This window comes from Phyllobates terribilis, unplaced genomic scaffold, assembly GCF_046119375.1.
Source record: "Phyllobates terribilis strain yellow unplaced genomic scaffold, ASM4611937v1 Scaffold_2__4_contigs__length_985480577, whole genome shotgun sequence".
NCBI lineage: Eukaryota > Metazoa > Chordata > Amphibia > Anura > Dendrobatidae > Phyllobates > Phyllobates terribilis.
Window position 1 is genome coordinate 458,787,356 of NW_027362762.1, and position 12,815 is coordinate 458,800,170.

Genomic DNA, 12,815 nt, shown 5'->3' on the forward strand with positions numbered 1-12,815 from the left:
GGGGTTAATCTGTTAAGTTGAGAGCTTCTGGCGCTTTTCTGCTTTGATGGTGTCAGCTGTTCGGTGTTGGCCACTGCCCTCTGCTATATATACTCTCCTTTGGCAATCAGGGATTGCCAGTGTTAGTTTCGTACTGCCTGGTTCTGGAATTGGAGGTGTTGGTTGTTTGAGGATGTGTTTAGAATGTTTTTCTAAAGGGTGTTGCTTGTTGATTTGTCTGTGTGCATATTCTCATCTTCTCCTATTTTGTTTTTCCATCCCTCTACTTCCCGGTGTTCCACTCTGTTATTTATGAGTGCATATTTGTATGATTGGTATTTTCATTTATCCCTGTACGTCTTCCCTTGTTAGAATGGTTTGTGTATTCTTATACACTACTACTCTCCACTTCCCTGGGTGGGGACAGATAAGGGCTGATTTAGGAGCTCAGCAAGACACATGGCCCCGGCGTCTTCACCATTAGAAGTAATCCAGGGAGCAGGGAAAGCTAGGGCTAGGGAAGGAGCACCTAGCCCCGGGATTTCAAACAGTGTTGTGACGCTCTGTTGCTGGCCACTTTATCCTTACTTTAACAGACATATTGTGGACATTATTTTGTGGCACTTCCTATTGTATCAGTATAGCAGGTACTCCTCCTGCACTTGTTAGTGCAGCTTTCCTCACAGACTGCTCAGCTATCCAGTGTATAAAATGACTGCCGGTGCAGGATCATGCGACCAGACCTGTACATCAGTCTCATCCAACTGTAAAACACCTCACATGGGAAAACTGCTTTTCTATTGGAGGAGGCTGGTGGACAGGTCTAGTCATCAGACACTTTATGGACTGGAGAGCTGCGCAGCTTGTGAGGAAGGCTGTACTAATCAGTGCAGGAGGAGAACCTGCCACACCTATATAACAGCAAGTGTACACAAAATCATATCCCCAACACATCTGTTAAAGGCCGAACCCTTTAAATATGTTTTTGTATGCACCATTTTAATTTTATATGCCATTTTAAGTGGCGTTTCTCTCTTCTTTCTGAGAAGGGCAAGGTCTATAGCGTATCCCAAGATGGAATCAGCGACTCTGCTTTGAATAGCTCTCCAACCCAGGTACAACAGTCTAAGAAATGAATTTGCATTTTAAAAATGATTTCTCTATAAATCTGTACATTAAGGATATGGACACCTTCAGAACATATTTTTTACTTCTTAAAGAGGACGTGTCACCAGGACAAAAGTGGACCCTTATTTCATTCTGGGTGCTTCCTTGAATATATTGTTTTGTTTTTTTAATCCACCATACGGTCCCAGAGATATGAGACTTTTTATTCAGTGCTACTTTACTAAAAGGGTCTGTGCTCACAGGAGCAGCCTAAAGTCACCCCTCTTGTAAAGACTATAAAAATTAGTACTATATAAAAAGACTCAGAATCTGTATGGTGGATTAAAAAAAACATACAACAAAGAATGGAATATTCAGAGAAGCAGCCAGACTGAATCAAAAGCAAAAATAAGCCACTTTTGGTCTGGTGACAAGTCTTCTACAGGCCTTCTAGAAATGCATGTATTTTTGGATAAAAAATAATTTTTGCAATTGGGTTTCCTTACAAGTCATGTACCGTTTGGCTTTTTTACAGGCTGTTTGTTTCTCTGCACACTGCTGGCTGCAGAATGAGTTAATTTGCAATCAGTGATCTTATTTTGTTAAGGGAGGGGCTTTTAAAGGCCCCGTCACACTAAGCGATGCAGCAGCGATCCCGACAACGATACGACCTGTCAGGGATCGTTGCTGCATCGCTAATACATCGCTGGTGAGCTGTCAAACAGGCAGGCTCACCAGCAATCAGGGGAGCAGCGATATCGTGGAAAGATTCGTTCCACGATGTCCTGCTCCCGTTACCAGCCTGCTGCTTAAGCAGGAGCAGGCTGGTAACTGTGGTAAATATCGGGTTACTAAGTGCGCGTGTGCCCCTAGTAACCCGCTGTTTACCATGGATACCACTCTGCTACGGTGCGCTGGAGCCTCCGCTCACCGTAGCAGAGTGGTATCTATGGTAAACAGCGGGTTACTAAGTGCGCGCGTGCCCCTAGTAACCCGATATTTACCATGGTTACCAGCCAGATCGTTGGTCCCGCTGGTCACACACAGCGATGTGTGCTAGCCAGCGGGAGGCCAACGACCAAAAAATGGTCCAGGACACTTTGCAACGATCAGCGACCTCACAGCAGGGGCCTGATCGTTGCAAAGTGTCACACATAGCGACATCGCTGGTGAGGTCGCTGGTGAGTCACCAAAACCGTGACACAGCAGCGATCTCGCTAGCGATATCGCTTAGTGTGACGGGGCCTTAACTCTTTATTTGTCTTTTCTTTATCAGAGATTCTATCACCTGATTTAGGACCACATCAAAGTTCATCTCACCTTTTATGTGGTCTGTGATCATAAATCAACACATCAGAACAAGCTCACTGACGAATTCTTAGTTATTATTATTATGTGTTGCTTATATAGCACCATCATATTCCACAGCGCTTTACAGATATCATCATCTTGGTCCCCATTGACGCTCACAATCTAAATTTCCTATCAGTATGTCTTTAGAGTGTGAGAGGAAACCGGAGAACCCGGAGGAAACCCACACAAACATGGGGAGAACATACAAACTTCTTGCAGATCTTGTCCTTGGTGGGATTTGAACCCAGGACCCCAGTGCTGCAAAGCTCCAGTGCTAACCACTGAGCAACCGTGCTGCCCTTCAAAAGGTGTTGCTCCACTCGCTTTCCCATCACGATGTGTGCATGCCCGGTGAAGTCATGCCTACAGATAACTACTGGGTTGCATCCGTGTGTCGCAGGATTCACCGGCCAAACTCCTCTCTTGATTCAGAAAGAAGCAGAACCAGATTACTTCACTAATCTCATTCTGTAGCCCACAATGTGCGGAGAAACAAACATCCCCCTCAAGAGCCAAACAGTACAAAATGTTTAATGAAACCCAATTCAATTTTTTTTAGCCCAAAATACATGCATGTAAGAAAACAATAATTGTCCCTGAAGGTATCCATATTCTTAATTACTATTCTTGTATTTTTCTTTCCTCAGGAAGACAATCGTAGGATCTATTCCACAGGTGCAAATTTTTCCGGCGTCAAACACACTGATGGGGAGAATTCTATCTTTTATGCAAAACCTGTAAGAGTGCGACCAACTCAAAGGCAAAAGACTAATGAGATGGAAACCAAAGGTACTTTCATGTCAAACTAGTTATTTTCTGAAGCTTTATTGAAATAACGTCTATTGATAAAATTTTAGGGTTGATTGATCTTAAAGCGCACCTGTCAGCAGGATTGTGCTCAGTAAATTACATACACTGTCAGGAGGGCGACATTACACTACACTAATTAAAATGATACCTTGGTTGATGAAATCCGTCCTGTGGTTCTTGTGTAATCTTTACTTTCAGTTTGTAGATAATGATATGCCTGGGCTTCGGGGCTGCCTGTGGGGGGGCGCTCTATCTGGTGCTCTGCTTACATATTCATCTGTATGCTCTTATGACAGCTCACTGTGCCTTCACTGACCTGCCTCGTATTTTACCTAGCCCCGCACTACTAGATGCATTGTGTAAAATAGGAGACAGGTCAGTGAAGGCACAGTGAGCTGTCATAAGAGCATACAGATGACTATGTAAGCAGAGCACCAGATAGAGTGCCCCCCACAGGCCGCGCCGAAGCATGAGCATATCATCTCCAAACTGAAAGTAAAGATTACACAAGAACCACAGGACGGATTTCATCAACCAAGGTATCATTTTAATCAGTGTAATGTCGCCCTCCTGCTGAAAGTGTATGTAGTTTACTGAGCACAATCCTGCTGACAGGTGCGCTTTAATTGACCTTTTAAAGTGTTTTATTTTTTTTGCTTGAGACTGTATTGCCATTATTTCTGCAAAATCAATCAAGGTGTTGCATAATGTTTGATAGATTTGATACATCGTTAAATAAAATAGACAACAAATCCACAGACAGAACCCTCATGTGTTACTAGCTGATTTCATTTACTTCATTTACCAAGCATTGAATAAGGTGAAAATCACAATGAAAATCCACATGATAATGAACATGCTGTAGATGTAAAATCCTCACCATGCTTTCATTTTCGTGTGGATTTTTTTCTCCAACGTGTGACTGGGATTTAAAGAGAAACCCATTTACTTGTATTGTACTGTAAAGTGCTGAGGACTTGCGGTGATGAATCTGCACCGCAGATCCGCGACTTGTGAACTTGGTCTAATTTTTTTTTAATAAAAGCAGATGGAGTATATAAAGTCAAAGAAACCCGACATGAGTTAGATGGAGCTCAAGAAGTAAAGGAAGATGCACATACAAGAGTAGAGGTTCCTATTGATCAGGTATAAAGATATATTATGTATTACATAATTATATTATTAGAAAATCACTTTGTATTCCGTTACTAACAATCCATCTATTATTTATTAACATGATGCATGTTTATATCAGAATATGTAAAATAAAGCATACACTATGTAGGGCAGATCTCCAAAGTTATCTGCTTATATTAGGAAGATTCACAATATAAAGCCATTACGCTACAAGATAATTAGAGGCCTTTATTGGTCATTATCTTCCTTGCAGTTAGTTAAGAGCCCATGTAATTGGAATTCATTGGCTGGTACAAACTGTTCAGTATTTTTATGACAAACTGTTTGTTCTGCGTTTGACGCCTAGTGATGAAATGGAATGACTGTTTTTAGTATATGGGATAATATCAGACTTTGTACTACAGTATGTAGAATCACAAAATGAGGCATTTTAATTCTAGCAACTCTGGTCACCCTCTCTACATATGCTCATTATGTAATGGCTATAAAAAGTCTTTGTACACTCGCTCCACAAATTGCAGGAAACACATGACTGGCAGACCTCCCTAAATGTTATTGTGTGCACATCAGTATTATTTTACCTACGCTCCAAGCAGAAAGACAATGAGCATTGCATAATGATGAGCATTACCGATTGCACCTCTAAATTATTCATTACAATAAGGCACAAACAACAAACCCTGGTTTTTTTTTGTTTTTTTTTTAAAAAAACAACAACAAACATTAAAAAAGTACCACTGCTTCCAATAGGTGGCACTAGAGTTCTAGTCCTCTTCCTCTCTGAAGAGACAATTTGCATATTTAATTTCCTAGAGAATCATGCATAGCTTATAAGTCTCCTCACTCACTCTGACGTGCCAGACTTGGCTTGTCACTCTCCACAAGGAGAAATGTTACCCCTTAGACCTCAGTCCAGAGACTCTCACCTAGCCAAACCACATCTCATACTTTGCACTGATGAGTGGCAACACCCCAAAACACTGTGTCTGCAAATTAAGGTTTTGAATTAGCTTTTATCCTGTCATATTTCAAAACTCGTTAAAGAGTTTATATTGACTTTAGGATCGCTGCTACCACTAGAGTTCTAGTCTTCTTCCTCTTTCAAGAGACAATTTGCATATTTAATTTCCCAGAGGTGCATGCATGGATTATAAATCACCTCACTCTGACATGCCAGGCTTGGCTTGTTACTCTCCACAAGGAGAAACATTACCCCCTTAGACCCCATTTAAAAAGTACAGTAGTGTGCTGAGCCCTGATTGGGTCATCACACCCACCACAAATTGTATTTGATTGAATGCACAAGATGTAGGGTCCCAAAGCTAACATACTGTAATAGCGCTAAAGAACACTGCTATGTATTACAATAATTACTGCAAAAATTCTAATGGAAAAAAGGGAAATAAATGAAATATGTATATGCCACTACATTCCAATAATGTAGCATCAAAAAGAAGGGTCATAAATATCAAAAGAGAAATGTAAGGAAACAAGACTCTTAGAGATATTTCAGTATAATTTTCCAATTGATCAATGTGGGTGCAGCATATCATCATTAACATGATCCCTAACCACTAATGTGTTTTTTTTAATGCTTCTAATGGAAAAAAAGAACAATACTCCTCACCACCACTCCTCAACCGCTTAAAGGTCTCTCGCTGGTTTCTGCTTTCTGGCTCTTCTCAACACACCGTAATTGGATGATGCTCAGCCAATCCCTGGATGATAAATGTCACAGCTGTGGCCTTTAATTTGCTGAAAGGGCATTTCCTGTATATTGAGATGGAATAGGACGTAGGGAGCAGCGGGGACTCGGAGCAGTAGGGGAGTGGTGTAGTATTGCTTCTTTTACGCTTGCTAATCCGAGCCTTAAAAAAATAGACAAACGTGTACATATACAGTCCTGCTCATGGTTATTGGCACCCATGAAGTTAAGTACATAATGTGGAATATGTCCTGAAAAAAATGAATCAAGTGAAACAGTTTTTTTGTATAGAGCCCTCGTGTTAAATACAAAAGAGCAAATGATAAACAATAATTTAAAACCAAAAACAATGGGAGGGAAAAATAGAAAAAACTAAAGCTTACTGTGACACTGGTATTGGCACACTTTACATTAATTTAGTATGGGAACACATTTTGACTCACCTGTGGTAAATCACAAAAGAGATTCACTTGTGATTAATTGTCGGTGCTCATGTGACATGAATTAGCCAATGAATGATGACTTCAGTGTTTTAAAAAGTCACATGTAGGCCCTGTTCCTTTGTCACAGTGATGAAGACAAAGGAGCTGTCTGAGGACATCAGAACTGCTATTATTAGCAAACACAAAACTTCCAAAGGGTATAAGGCCATCTCCAAAGACCTTTGTATCCCAGTTTCAACAGTGCGCATTATGTTATTAAGAAGTTTGCCAAGCATGGAACCGTCAAGAACCTCCCTGGACGTGGGGGAAAGAGGAAAATTGACAAGAGATGTCTTCGAAGGTTGGTGCAAATGGTGGCAAAAACACCATTTTAAACATCCAAATACCTGAACTCCAACCTAGAACAGTCTGGGGTCATGGTTTCAACAAGTACCATATGCCGCATACTAAACCAAGCAGAGCTTTTTTTAGGGGCAAATGCTAAAAAAGAAACCATTGCTGAAGAAAAGACATAAAAAGGAATGACTGATCTTTGCCAAAGAGTACCTTGACAAACCACAATCCTTCTGGGAAAATGTTCCGTGGACAGATGAAACAAAAATAGAGCTTTTTGGCAATGCAAAACAACAGTTTGTTTACAGATGGCACAATGAAGCTTATAAGGAAAAGAACACCTTTCCAACAGTTAAGCATGGTGTAGGATCCATAATGCTGTGGGGTTGCTTTGCTGTGTCTGGTACTAGAGGATATGACCGTATCAAAGAAATCAGGAAATCAGAGAATTATCAAGAGATTTTAGAGCGAAATGTCCTACCCAGTGTAAGAAAACTTGGTTGGAGTCAAACATCATGGGTCCTCCAGAAAGACAATGACCCAAAGCACACATCCAAAAGTACACAGAAATGATTGAAAAAGAAAAAAAGGACTGTTTTAAAATGGCCAGCAATAAGTCCTGACCTCAATCCCATTGAAAATATTTGGGGTGAGCTGAAATCTGTCACTGGGAAAAAGAATCCTGCAAACATTCAAGAGCTTGAACAAAGTGCAAAGGAAGAGTGGGGGAAAATTCCAGCTGAGAAGTGCAAGAAGCTTATAGATGGCTACAATGTCATCAATACCAAAGGGTGTGCAACCAAGTATTAATTAGGGGTGTCTTTATTGTTGCACGTGCTGTTTATTCTGTTTTTTTTTCCTTGAAATTGCAACATGGAAGTTGAAAAAACAATGTTTTATTGTTGTATTACTTTGGACCACTAATTAAAAAATCCTGAGGCTGTAACTTTGGTACATTTCCATTTATTTCTGAAGATATTGTACAGTTTCTGAAAAAAATTAAGAGGTGCCAATAATGGTGATCAGCACTGTGTATGTGTATATGTGTATATATATATATATATATATATATATATATATATATATATATATATATATATATATATACACACACAGTATAAATACACTGTGTTCCAAATTATTATGCAAATTAGATTTCAGTGTCATAAAAATGTAATTTTTTGTTTTTCAAAAAAACTCATGGATGGTATTGTGACTCTGGATCACTGAAATCAATCTCAAACACTTGATAATTAGTTTGCTAGGTGAGCCTAATTAAAGGGAAAATACTTAAAAAAGACTTTCCACATAATTAAGCAGGCCACAGGTTTCAAGCAATATGGGAAAGAAAGAGGATCTCTCTGCTGCTGAAAAGCATCAAATAGTGCAATGCCTTGGACAATGTATGAAAACATTAGATATTTCAAGATAACTTAAGCGTGATCATCGTACTGTGAAGACATTTGTGGCTGATACACATCACAGACAGGTTCTTGCAGATAACGCCATAATTAGGAAGGTTTCTGCCAGACACATTCATAACATTAAGAGAGCAGCTGCTAAAATACCATTACAAAGCAGCAAATAGGTATTTGAAGCTGCTGGTGTCTCTGGAGTCCCGCAAACCTCAAGGTATAAGATCCTCTAGAAGCTTGCAGTTGTGCATAAACCTACTATTTGGTCACTCTTAAACCGTGCTCACAAGCAGAAATGGCTGCAGTGGGCCCAGACATACATGAAGACTAATTTTAAAACAGTCTTGTTTACTGATGAGTGCCGTGCAACCCTGAATGATCCAGATGGATGGAGTAGTGGATGGTTGATGGAAGGCCACCACATTCCAACAAGGTGGCGGATTCATGTTTTGGGACAGAATCATCGGGAGAGAGCTGGTAGGCCCCTTTAGGGTTCCTTCAGGTGTGAAAATTACCTTGGCAAAGTATATAGAATTTCTGACTCACCACTTTCTTCCATGGTACAAAAAGAAGAACCGTGCCATCCGTAGCAAAATCATCTTCATGCATAACAATGCACCATCTCATGCTGCAAAGAATACATCTGAGTCATTGGCTGCTATGAGCATAAAAGGAGAGAAACTCATGGTGTGGCCACCATTCTACCCTGACTTCAACCCTACTGTTATCATTGGGAGGTTTGTCCGATAAAATTTGATTTACATGCTAACGGTTGATAATGTGAACATTTTCTGAATCATTTGTATAGATAATTTAGGAAAATCAGAGAAAAATAGTATTTGCTTAATAATTTGGAATGTGGTGCATATATATGTTGTGGTAGATCGGCTCACTCAGCTGCACACGGAGGTAGACACAGGAACGCTGTTGCTTTAAATTTTTCAGTGGTTTATTAAAAGCACGGCATAAACCACTGTAAAGTTCATCAAAACAAACAGGCATTTCTTGGCATAACGGGTAAACAAAAGAAAATGTATATCACAGTACATATACCTGCAGGGATCCGCCCGCTCAGGGTTAGCAAAACACTGGTTCAGTTCAGCACAAACATGAGCACCTCTCTGGAGTTAGCCTCTCCAGATACCCTGAACAACTAATGCCTCAGCAGGCAGCCTATTTAAACTCCAGACCACACCCTGGGGTGGAAATATGGAGAACAACCTCCCACCCGCTTTATGGTTGTTCTCAAAAACCTAGCCCTTAAAATGGCTGCTTAACCCCTCTCAACACTTAGTGTGCTGGAGCAAATATTCTGGGTTTCAAATCACTGAAGCTAATAGCCTCAGTGAAACATACCTCCCCTCAAGCACTTTGTCAGTGACTTTGTAATATATATATATTACACATACATATTGGCCAACAGCCCCCATAGAGCAAAGACTTTTCATTATACATCCCTCAATATTGAAAACTCTGGAAATTATGGAAATTACTGAATTGACAGATATGTTAACGATATTCAAAGGATGAAAAAATGAAAACAACATTTTCTAAACATCTCGATTTATTCATTATTGCGTATGAGCACCATGTGCAGAAATACACACCCTTACACTTCTTGGCATGTTATCAATGAGATTATTGATGGTTGTCTGAGGACTGTTCTGCCACGGTGAATGCACTTGGGCATGCAAATCATGAAGATCTGCTTCTGGCAGCTCAAGTTGCTATTGTCATTTCTCCAGTGTCCCAGGAGCCATTTTTCAACACGAAAACACCAGGCTGCTTGTTGCCGGTGCTACTGTGATCAGCCTGCATGGCCTTAATATACTCCCATGGCCTGCAGCGTCTCCGGACTTGGCTCCCATCGAGTACATCTAGGACGTCATTGGTTGGCAATTGCAAAGGGAATTGCCAGCAGAGGATCTTGATAATTTTTGTGCCCAAGTGCATTCAGTGTGGCAAAATATTCCTGAGGCAAGCCATTAGTAAATTCATTGATAGCATATCAATGCGTGTAAGTGCATGTATTTCTGTGCGTGGCGCACACACTCTATTATGAATAAATCAAGATGTTTTCAAATTTCTGTTTCAGTTTTTCTATCTATCCGCAATGTCAATGTTGAGGCCTTTATTATATTATTATTTAAACTATTATTATGCCATTTGGTCAAGGGTCTGTATGATGGAATTTGAAGTTAAAGGCTAACTCTTATCTTTAATAGTTATAGCATATCCTAAAGATTTACCATAAATGTGTGATAGATGCAGGTCTTACTGCTGAGACTCGCATTTTTCTAGACTATGGGACCTTATCTCACATTGCTGTCAAAAAAGAGGTGGTTACGCATGCTGGTGGCTATGAAAATTGCCAAGCAATCATATTTAAAGGGGTTGTACCAAGGTTGGCAACAGCAGATAATTTTCCAATTGCTGGGGGTCTGACCGTTGGGGCCCCAACTGATCCCAAGAATGGGGCTCTTCAGAGCGGAGAAAGGGTCAAGTGAAAGTCAATCATGAATGGAGCGGAGGTCAAGCATGCGCACCTCCATATTATTTCCTAATGGGAGTGCTGAAGACCAGCTGAGAGCAGTGCTTGGCTAACTCCGGTGGTCCCATAGAGAATGAATGTAACAGAGGTGTGCATGTTTGACCTCCACTCTCGATGGGGGGTCTCAGTGGCTGTGAAGTTATACCCCATCTTATGGATAAAGGTTAACTTCCAAACTTGGTACAACCCCATTAAGTTGAATTTTTATAAATATAAGACATATTTGTTATGGTATAATAAAACATTGCAAAATTCTTTTGATGTTTGGTCTTGACCACAGAGGGAAGCAGAGATTGTGCCTGAAGAAAATATTCATGTGAAAACAGGAACACAGCCCAAATAGGTATGTGCAATAAGTACACACACAAGACAGTTTGGAATGTACGGTGACATATATGTGCAAGTTATTTTTGTGTTTTTCCTCATATCCCTGTGTTTTCTTTAGGCAAAAAAAATCCCAAGTCCAGTGATGTTCACTATGCTCAACATACAGAAGCAAGAAAGACACGCGTTACCCCTGTAATAAGCGCAGCTTATATTCTCTGTTCACAAATATATCATTTTTGGAAAATGTTTTAACTTTATACATTTTTTTATGAGCTCTTCAACTTATATAGCTATTTGGATAAATAATATCTCCTGTTTTCACAATATTATGAGGAAAGAAAAAAATAGGAGTAATTTTTTCACTATAATTTCAGTTTCAAGAGTTTTCTGCAACCATTTTTTTGGCTAAATAATAGTATAATAAACCCAACTGCATCCAATGCTGTTACACAATAAAACAAGAGGTTGAATAGGTTCTACAGGCATAATAACCATTGCCATGTGCAATACCAATGGAAGTTTTGTATTTTTTTCTTTTCATACAATTACAAGACTTAGGCCACGGCCCCACTATCAGTATTTGTTCAGTATTCGGTCAGTATTTTTTCTCAGGAGTGGGAGACAAAACCAGGAGTGGGTGATAAATGCAGAATTAGTGACTTGTTTCTATTATACCTTTTCTCTGATTGTTCCTCACCTGGTTTTGGCTCCCACTCCTGAGAAAAAATACTGACCAAATACTGATAGTGGGACCGTGGCCTTAAAGGAACCTGTCATGTGAAATAATGCTAATAACCTGCAGATATGGGGTTAATTTGCAGGTTAATAGCATTCTGAAACCATGCGGCACCTACACTGAGATCCGCACTGCCAGGAGGAAATGAACTTTATTTCCCCCCAGCAGGCTCGCTCTGTCAGTCACGGGGTGACCCTGGCACAGTTTCAGTCACCGCACTGTGCATAGTGAGTGGCGGCGGCAACCGCACCCATGGCACTGACTGATAGCCGGCTCATCATTAGGAACCGGCTGTCAGTCAGTGCCGGAGGCGTGGTTACAGCTGCCCCTCTTTATACACAGAGCAGTTACTGAAACTGTGCTAGTGTCGCCCCCTATGACTGGAAGCTGAATGCTGCCAAGGGAAATAAAGTTAATTTTCTCCCAGCAGCGGGGCTCTCAATGCGGGCGCCGCACAGTGTCGGAACGCTTATTAACCTGCAGATTAACCCCATATCCGCGGGTTAATAGCATTATTTTACATGACAGGTTCCCTTTAAAGGGAACCTGACAGCTGATGCATGCTGTCTGATCAACGGGCAATATGTATTAGACACTAGCTGTATGATCTCGGCCAAGTAGGTTCCCTTTAATAAACCTTGGAAAAATCTGTGAGGAAACCTTGTTGATGACATCATTGGAACTTTGATGATATGGAAGAAAAGGTCATCTCTTCTACTGAAGCATCTGTGTTGATGACTATGTGAAATGTCTCTTAACTGTACGGAAACCATTATTTCTGAGAGGAAGCTGAGGTTGACTGTCACAACGGGTTCCTGTACAGGAGCATGCCTGATCCTGAGAGGCTCACACACAAGAGCTTACCGTTACATCCAGGTGCGCAGGGCTAACCTCATTTAGGAGTTGTTAAAACTTTATT

General features: G+C 40.5%; 1 protein-coding gene across 4 annotated transcripts in view; it reads left to right on the forward strand.

The window, feature by feature from the left end:
• Nucleotides 1-11,857, forward strand: part of DCDC2B (doublecortin domain containing 2B) — a 32,368-nt gene extending 20,511 nt beyond the window's left edge. Inside the window, exons 8-12 of one of the 4 annotated variants that reach the window (XM_073665708.1) lie at nt 1,029-1,094; nt 3,087-3,228; nt 4,298-4,395; nt 11,114-11,176; nt 11,279-11,857. In XM_073665708.1, the coding sequence (XP_073521809.1) occupies nt 1,029-1,094; nt 3,087-3,228; nt 4,298-4,395; nt 11,114-11,176 (369 nt within the window). In that variant the 3' untranslated portion in view covers nt 11,279-11,857. Of the gene's footprint in view, nt 1-1,028; nt 1,095-3,086; nt 3,229-4,294; nt 4,396-11,113; nt 11,178-11,278 lie in introns of those variants that run through there. The other 3 variants (XM_073665706.1, XM_073665709.1, XM_073665707.1) reach the window with 3 other exon arrangements.
• The last annotated feature ends 958 nt before the right edge of the window (nt 11,858-12,815 follow it).